Source organism: Sinocyclocheilus anshuiensis, unplaced genomic scaffold (genome assembly GCF_001515605.1).
Source record: "Sinocyclocheilus anshuiensis isolate Anshui unplaced genomic scaffold, SAMN03320099.WGS_v1.1 scaffold392, whole genome shotgun sequence".
NCBI classification, from domain to species: Eukaryota; Metazoa; Chordata; class Actinopteri; order Cypriniformes; family Cyprinidae; genus Sinocyclocheilus; species Sinocyclocheilus anshuiensis.
Window position 1 is genome coordinate 3,761,408 of NW_015557091.1, and position 12,515 is coordinate 3,773,922.

Consider the following 12,515-nt stretch of genomic DNA (forward strand, 5'->3'; position numbering starts at 1 on the left):
TGACAGTGATGTGGTCTGAGGCACCGAGGTGGGGGAGGGGGAGGGCCTTGTAAGCTCCTCTCTGTGTGGTGTAAACAAAGTCTAGAATGTTGTTTCCCCGTGTTGGAAAGTCTATGTGTTGGTGTATTTTTGGGAACACACTCTTTAAGTCTGCGTGGTTGAAATCCCCAGCCAAGATGAGAAAAGCATCAGGGTGGGCTGTCTGCTGCTCACTGATGTGCTGGTACAGTTCATTCAGTGCCTCGCTCCTGTTGCTGTTGTTGGAGCTGGGAGCTGTTACTGTTTGCCAAACAATGCAGGCCTCAAATAAAGACACACAACCGCATTAAACCCTTTATACCCCTATGAGGTAAAACTGACATGGTTTAATTCAAGCAGTGAAGTCTGATGTCGGATCAGTCGGGATGCTTTAAAAGACTGTAAACCCGACATGAAGCTTTCATTCAGTACAGCCTCCGTTCCTTTTCTCATCCCTGTCCTTCTCAGTCTCTCTTTTCTTTCACAGGAAATAGGTCTCTGTTTTGACATATCCAATAACGGCTGGCATACATTCCCTTGAGCAATGGGTCTGTCCGTCTCTATAAAGAAGTGTGATGTACGAGCTGTACGTGCAAAGCTGAGTTCTAAGGTCACTCCCTGCACAGGAAAAGGTTAGCATTTGATTTTTAAAACCATTAGCCAGAATTGATTTGTAAGAATACAGAAGCCCACAGAAAAACACATCTCCTCCTGACTATTTCCTTTCCATTTCTAAGGCATGCTGAGTGATTCAGCGCAGCACAAAAACGAAGAGCAAAAAAAACGTCGCTGTGGGATCTGCTGGAGAGAGAGAGAGAGTGAGAGTGAGAGAAGAGGGTTTGGTATCTGAAAGAATGGTTGCATGTCTCCCTAACACGTTTAAAGTAAAATCACAACTGCAACTTAGACAATGTTTAAAAATCAAAGCATTCATAATGATATGATCATTAATTGGATTATTTCCTATCTGGATGCAGCTAGTTCTTATAAGATTAAATCAGAAACCAATCACAAAGTATGGTAAAAAAGTCTGAGAACTGCCTTTATATCGCAGTGATTTTATAAAATGTACAATTATATATATATATATATAATAAAAATAATATGTAGTAATATGTATTATACTGTACATAAACAATACAATATAATTTTTAATTATTACAATTTAAAATAACTGTTTTCATTTAAATATACAAATTAAAATAATATTTCTTAATACTATCAATGTTCAAAAAAGTGCAGCTTAATATTTTTGTCTAAATCGTGCTACTTTTTTTTTTCAGGATTCTTTGGCGAATAGAAAGTTCATAAGACCACATTTCTTAAGTATAGAAATCTTTTATAACATTATAAATGTCCTTACTGTCATTTTAGAATTTAATGCATTTTTACTAAATAAAAGTATTATTAAATTCTTTAAAAAATAAGCAAAAATCCTATTTTGTTCTAATAAATTATGTAAATATATTTTACAATATATTAAATAAAGGAGATGATACATACAATTATTATTATATTACTTATATAATTGTTTTTATTCTTTGTCATCTTTCTTCTTTGCATCCACTATCTTCGTGTTCAAGTTCAAGTTCAAGTCTGCTTTATTGTCAATTCTTCCACATGTACAGCACATACACACAGAGAATTGAAATTGCGTTACTCTCAGACCCTTGGTGCATACAGATAACACTAACAGTAGAACATAAATACAGATACTGACTATTTCCTTTCCATTTCTAAGGCATGCTGAGTGATTCAGCACAGTACAAAAACGAAGAGCGAAAAAAAAAACAGCACTGTGGGATCTGGTGCGTCCTTGGGTGTGTATTTTACCTGAGATACACATGAAGTCAGGTTATATTTGCACCCAAAAGTATCGAAAATGCATTCGAAAAGCACTAAAAGAGAAGGAACAGGAAAGGTTATGCCATTTAAGATGATAAACTCATTCCCAGAATTTTTTGTATGAAAATATTGGATTTACGCACTCGACCCAGCAGTGAGCACCATCCATGGCAATTTGTCCTGATTTATTCAAGACTTAAACAGGGCATAAACAAGGTTGGAGTGTTAGGTTCAACCTGTCCACTCCGAGCCGTCTGCCAGAGCAGGAGGGGTAATATCTGGGCTCCTGAGAGATGTCTGATAGCGCTGGCGGGTTGCTGGAGAGATTCACTGGTTGATATAGCGAATCCTGAACTCCAGGCTAAAAAAAAGTTGTAAGAACAAAAGTGGCAAGACAACACAGCAAAGAAAAAAAATAGACAGACAGAAATTGGCAAAAAAAAAAAAAATACTTCAAAAACTTGTAGGAAACATACTATACATGGGTAACAAGCTTCTCTGTATTTTAGGTTCTGCAATCGGTCATCAACTCTTTTTCGCCTTTTAATCAACCTTTTGTCTTCACTAGTACATTTAAATGGTCCTGACATACAAATATTCATTGTTTTGTTATTTCATTAGCATATCAACTACCCAATGATACAAGACCAGCGACTGTTAACCTTTCTTACCAATGCAAACAGTACGTATTCTTACTAATCAGACAATGTGTTCAAGTATGAACTGTGCTTATTTGTACTTGTGCAAAAGATTCTTACACGCTAAAACAAAAAGATGCATGATTATCAGCATTCTTTTAAATTTAAACAGCATAAGTTTGTACAAATATATAAAAAATGTAGAATGTATTCATACTAACAAGGAACGACTGTTTTCACTAATTTGGCGTTGAAATGTTGACAATCATGCATTTGTTATATTTGAATAAATACTGCTATCCTGTTCATATTTGGACGAATGAAAAAATGATGACTGTCAACATTCTTAAAATTACATACAGCATGTATTTGCACTTATTAAAATGTGTAATTGTAAACATTCTTACAACTATGAACTGTATGCATTTGTATTAACAAAAAAGTGTGAATGTCTACATTCTTACACGGTTCGACTACGTAAATGTTTGAATACAAAAATTCCACTATTGTCAACATTTTTACAAAATCTATCAGCATGTATTTGTACAAACTAGAGCTTGCATAGACTAGTCCAGTAGTCGAGTGATCGACTAGTTCAACCACTAGTCAGCGCTGTCAGAAACAATCGACTACTTGAGCATGCATTAACCATAATGCATGCACAGAGTTTGCAAATACGACGTGAATTTTAGGATTACAATATTGCGTGTAGCTGTTACTTTCTATGACTTTATCTATGTTGCATGTAAAATTAAAATATGTAATGTAATAATTAGGGGTGTGCGCGAAGCCGAATACCTTATTCGGAATGGCACGGATAATGGCTTCAAAAACGAATAACGGATAAGGAATAATTCTAATAAGGAATAATATTCGGCTGAGGCTGGCACAGTCTGGTGTTTGCTAGATAACAGGTGAGCCAGGGGATCAGTGCAATATTATACACAGACCTCTAAAGACACGCAATAATGAGTGTGTGAAGTGAATGAATGTAAACTTTATGAATGAAAATAGCGCATAACAAAAACCGCATTGCTGTTGCCTCTCCGTGCATCTCTCAGAAATCAGAGCTTGGCAAGAGTAATATCAACTAAAATAATACATCATACATGTTCTATTATTTGTGTATATTTAAAAGTCAATGATTTAAACCTTAGGCTACCATATGATACACGAATGAATGGAATAAACACAGCGTGCTCACCAATCAAACAGTCGCTTTGCGCATCTCAGTCTCTCAAAAACCAAACCAGCACTCTCTCAATAGAAGGCTAATAATCATCTAAGATACAGATACATTTTCTACTAGGCCTACATGTTTACTTCTATATCTTTTGCTGGTTTGCGTGGCACACGCACATTTGTTTAGTGAAGTTCAAAAAAAGACTCACTTAAAGAGTTCTGCGTAATGAAATTGTGCGCATTGAATTAGTTCAGTCGTGTTTTTGTTCAGTGATTAATAAAAGATATTCATAACGGTCTTATCAAGTAACTGTACGACGTTCCACCTGGTTTTATCCGAATACAGACAAACAGAAAAAAGTACAACATACAAATACAAACAGCACATGGTAATATTAATATATAAAAAATGTGCAACTGTCAACATTCTAACAAGTGTTCATCAAGGCTGCATTTATTTAATCAAAAATACAGTAAAAACTGTATAAAAATACAGAATGTCTTACTATCATACTGACCAAAAATCTTTGAACGTTAGTGTATTTAAACTAATATTAAAAATGCATGACTGTCACTATTCCTACGAATATTCATAATTTCTTTAATGCAAATTCAGAGTTGCCTGCCAACACTGAAGGCTGAGTGAGTGGCACCCGCCTGGTCGAGCCGCAACCGAGCCCTGGGTCCTGAGGGAAGGTTTTTTTCTACAAGCCAAATGTTGGTAGTATTTGAAGGAAACAACAACAACAGACTTACAGGAAGCAGGACAGGCCTTCCTCCCAAAGGGTCATGGGAAATTGCATTACGCCAGCCACAGTACGAGGCACAGGGGTCGTGGCCCGCAGCCAGACACCAGCCACCAAACAGATGCTGCCTGTAAGTACTCTGCTCTCGCACCGGAGACCACCGCTCCCTCTGAGGGCTTCCCGTGACAGCTTATTACAGGCCAGATGGGGGTGAGAGCCGCTGTCTGTGGGCCAGGGAGTCTGGAGCAGGGACACTTTTTCCCTCTAAGCAGTTTGCTGTACACAGTATTACACACTTTGATGGAGAAACAGCGCACCTGTGTAGCTGGCCTGCTTTCGGCAGTGAGTCTATGACCCATCGCCACCCCGTTTCACATGGAGAGGTGCTTTCCACGGGTCTGGAAGCGCAGCGGACCTACCGCAGCAGTCGTGAGCGGTTTAAAAAGGTGGCATGCCTTGCAGACGGAGGGCTTTCGAAACCGCTGAAGAGCATTCAGAGATGAAAATCGACTCGTGAGCTGCAATAAGGGCTGAGTGAATTGCACGGTGACTCCGGCAGCACCGGTTTGGCAGGTGGCCGCGTGGTTAAAGGTTGGGGGGAGGCCTTGTGTGAAATTAAAGGAGGGGGTGCGCTGGATTCTTTATATATTTTCCGTGCCGTCACTGCAGGGCAGGTTAAGCAGGGAACCGGAGCGCTTTTGCAACTGGAAGAGAAGGAGAGAAAAAGAGAGAGATGGAAAGCGTCCCGAAACCCCCTCAGGCTGTGAGGAGAGGGGGCGAAGGGGAATGCTGGGAGGAATGCAGGAATAATAGCAGCTTTACACCTGAAATTTTAATTTTACAGCGCAAGGTCACGGAAGGTGGGCACTCTCGTTAAGGGCTGCCGGGTCTCGCAGGAGGTATGATGGAAGTCGGGTGTCATTCGGCCCTGTTTGGTAGGCTCAAAATAGCTCTGGGAACGAGAGTTTTAATTTGCGAAACTGGGGAACTGTGTTGAAGGCAGAAGGTGAAAAAAAGATGAGATCCCGAAGGATGCTGAGTCAAACCTGAGCGAGAACTCTGTGACCCCTGAGATCTTTCCATCTCACATTTATTTTCCTGTGATTACAAATTGTTAAAAATTAATTGTGCCAACCGAATTACTGAAATATTTGGAGGATGAGATGAAATATATGGATCATCACAATGATTAAAACGATTTCAACAGAATATTGACAAAAATATGATGGTAGCAACATATTGGCAATGTGCTTACAATGTTTTAAAAAAAATGCATATCTAGAAGAATATGATTGTTTCAAATAATCAAATAATAAGCAATATTTTCAAATATTAACCCGCTAGATCTGCATGAGCTGAACTGTTCAAATTAAGTGCTTTGTTAATGGCTTTATTAGCTCATCCAAACACATCCTGTACACTAAAATAGTAAAAATAGTTTAAAATAAAATTAATTAATATGACATGACAAAATTACAGAGCCCCACAAATGCCATGCATAAGAGGAAAAATAAAGATAGCCAATAATTAAGAATTATTTCGCACAAATTATTAATTTGTTCCCTAATTTTAGTAAAATTTGTGGCCATGTTTTAATTTTGTTCAATCAAGGTCATGAATTAATAAGTCATGCAAACTGATTCTTATTTTCTGGCCATGATATAATATTTTTCCATGTACAAAATATTGATGAACTTTAAAGGATACTTGCATCACAAGACAAAAACTTGTAACATTTCTTTTAAATTCCATTTGCTGCTTAACTTTTGTAAACATATTAAATAAAGTTATTAAATGTATTAAATGCATTAAATAATGTCTTTAAATAAAATTTTGTGAAAAAAACGTCATCTATAATCACTCATGGTGTTTTGTGTTTACATGTTAAACTAGTTTGTGAACAAATCTTTTTTTTTTTTTGGCAGAAATACTGCGCAACTGCTTAGTGAATTTGCCCCTTAATGTTTAAAGCATTAATCAACAGTAAACAGGAATTACCAGCATTAATGTTTAACATATGTAAACAAAAACATCTCTAATATGCTGCAAGTTAAATGTTAAACAGCTTTGAGAAAATAGGGACCGTTTCATAGCAAAACAAATTGAAATGAGAGCAATTGAGAGAGAATATTAACATCCCATTAAAATCAAATTGTATCTCTTGTCATGCAGTCAGAAACAATGCTGAATTCATGTTTTTTTCCTCTTCTTTTCCACAGGCAAGGAGAGTAGACGAGGTGCCAAACGGAGTGATTAAATGATATTGCGTCTCTTTAGTTCTCTTGGCAGATACCTGCCCTCGGGCTTTGATTAGCTCTTTGTCTTACAGCGGAAAATCTACAGCAAACCCAATGGATATGACTGCAAATTTACAGCCACGGTGGAGGGAAATAACTCTGTCTTTGTTCGGATGGAACATGCAGGTTTATTTCCTGTGGTATAACACATAGTCAGGTGAACAGAATAAAGAGGCGTGCATTTAATTCAGGCCTGATACGGGCAAACAGAAACGGTAATACGCAAGGTCACGTACTTCACCTCTGGGCTTAATTGATGTGACAGACCTTCACAGCCAGATCGTGTGTAACGACTTTGATGAGAAAACTTCAAGTGAGTGTACCAAACCCAAAGGAAAAAAACACGGCGTGATCATGTTCAGCCAGAATGTACTGAAAGTACTACATAATAGTCAATCATGGTTTAAGCTGTTCTTGACTGACTTGGGACCCTTAAACTTAGCATATAGGAGGAATAGTTCAACCAAAAATAAAATCATTTACTCATGTCCTTCCAAACCCATTAGTTTTTCTTTCTTCCGGACAGACTTAAAATTTAAATTAATGGTGAGAGGAAGATTTCTAGTGATTAATAGCTCAAATATTGTTCAGTTCTTCACACACACAAATTGCCTCATATTTTTTCTTGAATGAAACACACAAGTTATATGGATACTTATGATTTTTTTTTTCCAAAGCATTTTTCAATTCATATTGACTGTATGAAAAATGGCAGCATGAACATTCCGCAAAATATCTAATTTTGGGTTCCATGGGTAAATTGCAGAATTTGCATCTTTCCTTTAAAATGTGGTCAAAATTATTATAGGAACCATTTAACCAGTATAAAGTATGTTTTGGGAAGTTTAATGCTAGTTTTGGTGGCTATTAACTATTAACTATTAACTACCAGTGGCTTAATCAAGCTTAATCAACTTGTTCTAGTAACAGACCAAAAATGCCCATATAAAACCAGACTATACACAGATTTAAACTGGTCTGAACTGGTCTAAGCAGTTTATTTTTCAGCAAAGATAGCAGAAAATCTAAATGAAAAAGCTTTCATGTCACATTCTTGACCATGACAGGTGCTGTTTCAGGCTTTAGAGACTTAAAACATGTCTTTCTCGTAAAAAAAAAAAAAAAACAGAGCAATAACCAGATATTTTCATGCATAGCTTTTAACAGCATTTTATACTGTTTTACAACTGCACATCAGAAATCCAAACAAAGATTATGATATCAGAGAATAAAGTTCTCTAAGGTGCAGAGATGCAATGTTTTCCTATCAAATACATCAGTTGACAGGATGTTATTCCGATTTTCACAGTTGCTGAGAGTGTAATCATAAGCAAAGACGCTGTTTTTTCTCTGTAATAGGCACCACGCTTTGGTGTGAAACCCAAAAAATGACAACAACAAAAAATACCAACTTAATCTCAATGGGCATTTAATCACAATGCATTTGATTTGAATAATGGAGTTATGCGTTTGAATGAAAATTGTTTACGAACCGCAAAAAGGGATTATTTGTGGATTATTAAATTCGGCTAATTCCGCAGTTGAATGTAATGTGATGAAAAAATGTTATTTAAACACTTTGACAGAATCAGTGTTACGGTAACGTGGAGAGGCACTGATGCAGGTTTGGCAAAGTTGACAGCGTCTCATCAGCCATTCATAAGTGCTGAAATGTGCTCTAATTTGGAACGGTACGCATAGGAATACACATGTGAGTGCACATGAATCTATACCTTATTAAAGACGCAATATCAAAATCTACATCACTGCGAAATCCATGAAGACAAGTCTTTTTTTATGTGCTTGTAGTATGAGATATTTACAGAATTGTACACGGACCAGTGTAGGTCTTATGTGGGTTTGCCTAAACTGATATTTAGGTACATTAGGTTCATGCCCATATCAGTGTAATAGCTGAACTCAAGCTTAAACCAGCTCCCAATCCAAAAACACAATAAAATCCCAATTTAGTTTCAAGGCACCATTCACAGGTTATAGCTCTGTTCCAAAACATACGTTAGCAAGCTGCATTTCAGCAGACAACTAAATCAGCATTATAACCATCACATGACCAATAAGTGACTTTTAAGTGACTAATCTAGAGCACGCTACATTGGCAACAACTCAAATACACTGGGGGAAAAAAAAGTGTAGAAACGATTTTCACTTAGAAATTGCTAGTAAATTTGACAAACAAATACAAAGAAATGGCGAGTAACACACTGAATTAAATGTGAAATTTTGAAGTAAAATAACTAAAATAGTAATTTCTTGTAAAATGTACTCTAATAATCTTTGTTTTATCTACAACTTTAAAAAAATATTTCTTTACGTTGTATACAAACATACAACAGCCTCAAAGATATTAAACTTTACTCTTAAAAATACATGGTACACAAACATATTGGGCAAAATTATTCATTTTAATTTACTTAGCTATTCTTAACGATACTTTTTGGCCTAAAATTTTGGCCTAATTTGGTCTAATTTGCACCAATTTTCACGAGTTTCAAGTAGCTCTATTCTTCTTTTTTCCAGTAAATTTATAAAAATGTATATACATTTACTTGAGAAGCAACACTGCATAAGATTCAATTGTTTTAAGTATAAACAAATAAAAAACAAGTGGGAAAAAATTGTCAGTGTATCAAGACAATATACACTCTATGAAAAGAGTGTCTTATGTTATGCAGTCTTCTCAAGTAAATTCATTTTTAGATATTTTTACTGAAAAATTTTGACTTCAAAAATGCCTTAAAATGCTCACTAGGTTTTGGAACAGAGCATGTGTTTACTGTCAGATCCACTGTATGGCTCTACTAGATCCATAAAATAAAACACAAAAAGTACAAAACTGAGAGTGCCACATCTTTCCCAGCAGGCCTCATGCTCATGGTCTCCTAACACGTTTTCTCTCCCTGCTGAGTGACAGCAGACTACAAATACCTCAGGGTGCCAAACATCATCTGGCATACTAATCAACAATTATAGACAGAAAAAAACAATCAACACTAACAAACAATTCGTACAATGGTGTTGCCATGTTTTTGGGCATCTATAATGCTAAATAACATTATTTTTAGACATTGTACATAATGTATCTCTTACATGACTGTACCATGGCACCACAGTTAATATAATTCCCTGATTGTCACTCACCTGATTTTCTGACACAAATACGGCTTTAGGTTTTTAACAAAATAAGACCCTAAAAAGCATTTGCGGTGACTGCTGTACCTCACAGCCGACAGTGTCTATGCATGGTGACTGTGTACCGTAGGTGTTGAATGTTGGATTTACCTGCCCACAGGCGAGCCCCATTCCCCTCTCCCCCATTCCATGAGGACATGATAGATTCAGCTCCAGGGCATCAGCACCAGACTCCTGTGAGATGGATGCAGAAGCCTCGGATTATTTACAAATAAATTCAATGCATTTTTCAGCTTTGAATCACAATCAAGTTGTGGATGTTCATATGCAACCCTCACACATGACACATACATATATAATATATAGGAGGAAATTCACTCAAATGAAAATGCGTCCACTTTTAGCATCGCATACTCTGCCTGCGTTGTTTTTTTTTTGCACACTGTTCACTAAGGATTCATGCAAATTAGACAACATGCCCCAGAAATAGAATACAGCAGACTAGCATGTTCTGGTGTACTTTACTGAAACTGTATCGTATTGCTCCATCATTGTGATCCAGGCACATGAATTGGATATATGTTCACCCATGCACATCTCCATCAATTACTGCTCTTATGATCACAACATGAACCCAAACTTGTCTTTTAAATAGTTAATTGCAATAAAAATGAATTGTAGAAAGACTGTTTTTTGTAAATAATCTATAATACGGCAAATTTAGGAAAAAATAAGTGTGTTTGCATTAAAAAGAATGAAATTTGTTTAAACAGGGATGCTGCAGCACTATATTAGCAAACTAATACATGTGGTTTGTGAATAAGAAGCAGGTCTTTCTCACCCATATGTCATTCCAAACATATATGACTTTGAGATAATTTTTTTTGTATTTTTTTTTTTTTGTATCCACTTAAAGTCAATGGGGTCCAATATGGTTAAAAAGTCAAAATATCACCTTTGGTGTTAAACAGAAAAAAGAAAGCCAAGCAGGTTTGAAATGACATAAAAGTGAGTAAATGATGACAGAATTTTCATTCTGTCACCAACTTGTAGAACATATCCACCTTTTTCTTCAACGCGGAAGCCAGCCTATGGGTGAGACTATAAACAGTAAACGGTAAAACTGTTTGCACTACAAACCAGTGTGTTCATAATGAAGATAATACATTAAAATAATATGATAAGACACACCAACTTTCAATATCAAGCAGCAAAACGAACTATTTTGTTCAGCTAAAAATAGCTGGACGGAGTGGACGCAGATGAGACCGGAAGCCAGACCCATAGAATTTACAAATGGCAAATTTGTAAAAATTACAAATTTTTACGACAAGAAAAAGGTGGATAATAAAACATAAAGAAACAAAACAAAAATCTTCAATGCACTTCAGGTTCAGCTAGGGCTGTGCAATTTACCGAAAAACAGTTTCGATTTCGGCCTCCAACGATTATGAAAATGCAGTAATCGAGATAAAACAATTATTGCGCCCCATTCCACCCCCTTTTCCAGCGCTTTCGTTCCTCCATAAAAGCCCAATTTCACGTGCAAATCAGTAAAATCATGTAACGTGACTTTTGCAAAATGGGACGTGCTTGATTTATAGAAGTATATTTATTCATGTTTTCAAAAGCGTGAAAGAGAACTTGCGCTGCTCCTCAGGAAGACGGAACAGAACATGGACATGTAAAGTCATCTTTTTAGCTCAAGGTGCGCGCCTAAACGGTCAAATACACGCAAAAATGTGTCAATTCGTGTGATATTGTGATTCATGTATACCTTCGTCGGTCATGTAATAAATGAACGTAGAGAGTTGAGAATGAAAATACGTGTGTAATGGTAAATTGGATCTGCGCGGCTCTTAAAGTGACAGCGGGCTATTTTCCTGCTGCGACTGTGTGCTTAATATTAATCAAACAACAAAAGACAAATTCACACTGCACTTGAGTGAAGGACTTTTGTAGCTTTAATAAGAAACAAAAAAGTTTAATTCTTACAGTGAAGACTATGCTGTTTTATTTTACATTTGATTATTAATTTATGTAGTTGTTACATGTTCTCTGTGCACTGTTTGGACTTTTATGTTGAATGTTATGGTGTCGTTCTGCTCCTTGTTCTGCACGTGTTTTGGTTCTCTGTTTCCCAGTGTTTCCAGTTCCCTTTCAGTCGGTCACTCCCAATGTCATGTCGGATGACCGACTAATTGGGATCTCGCTTAGAGAGACCAATCTACTTCGAGTGTAAACTAAACGAGCCAATTCACATTGGCATGCGATTATTGCATCCAGCTGCTGCTGATCACAGCGTGAGTATAAGTAGGTAGCAGATGCAGCGCATATTCAGCTTTTCGCTTCGGAGCCGAGCGGTTCTATCGTTCTGCTCCTGACCTTCTACAGTAGTAAAAACTACAGTCAAGCACGCTCTTCGTGGGCTCTCGTGCTGGTGGTACGGCGCTTCAGCGGCGGTGGTTTTCCCGTGTCGAGTGGGTTGCACACAACAGGCTGCACTACCCCTGTGTGTGTTGCAGACGGCCATCTCCCCTGTGCACTTCAGCACACTAAAAGAGCAATTTCCATCTAAAAGAGCTTCACGGGTGGAACGTCTTTTTAAAGAAGCGTCTTTTTAAAGATGTCGTACCATC

The 12,515-nt window shown here is 37.0% G+C and overlaps 1 protein-coding gene across 1 annotated transcript in view; it reads right to left on the reverse strand.

Moving 5' to 3' along the window:
• Nucleotides 1–12,515, reverse strand: part of LOC107677268 (dihydropyrimidine dehydrogenase [NADP(+)]-like) — a 186,546-nt gene that overhangs the window by 49,707 nt on the left and 124,324 nt on the right. Inside the window, exon 16 of the mRNA XM_016472113.1 lies at nt 10,027–10,110. Within this exon, the coding sequence (XP_016327599.1) occupies nt 10,027–10,110 (84 nt within the window). The remainder of the gene's footprint in view (nt 1–10,026; nt 10,111–12,515) is intronic.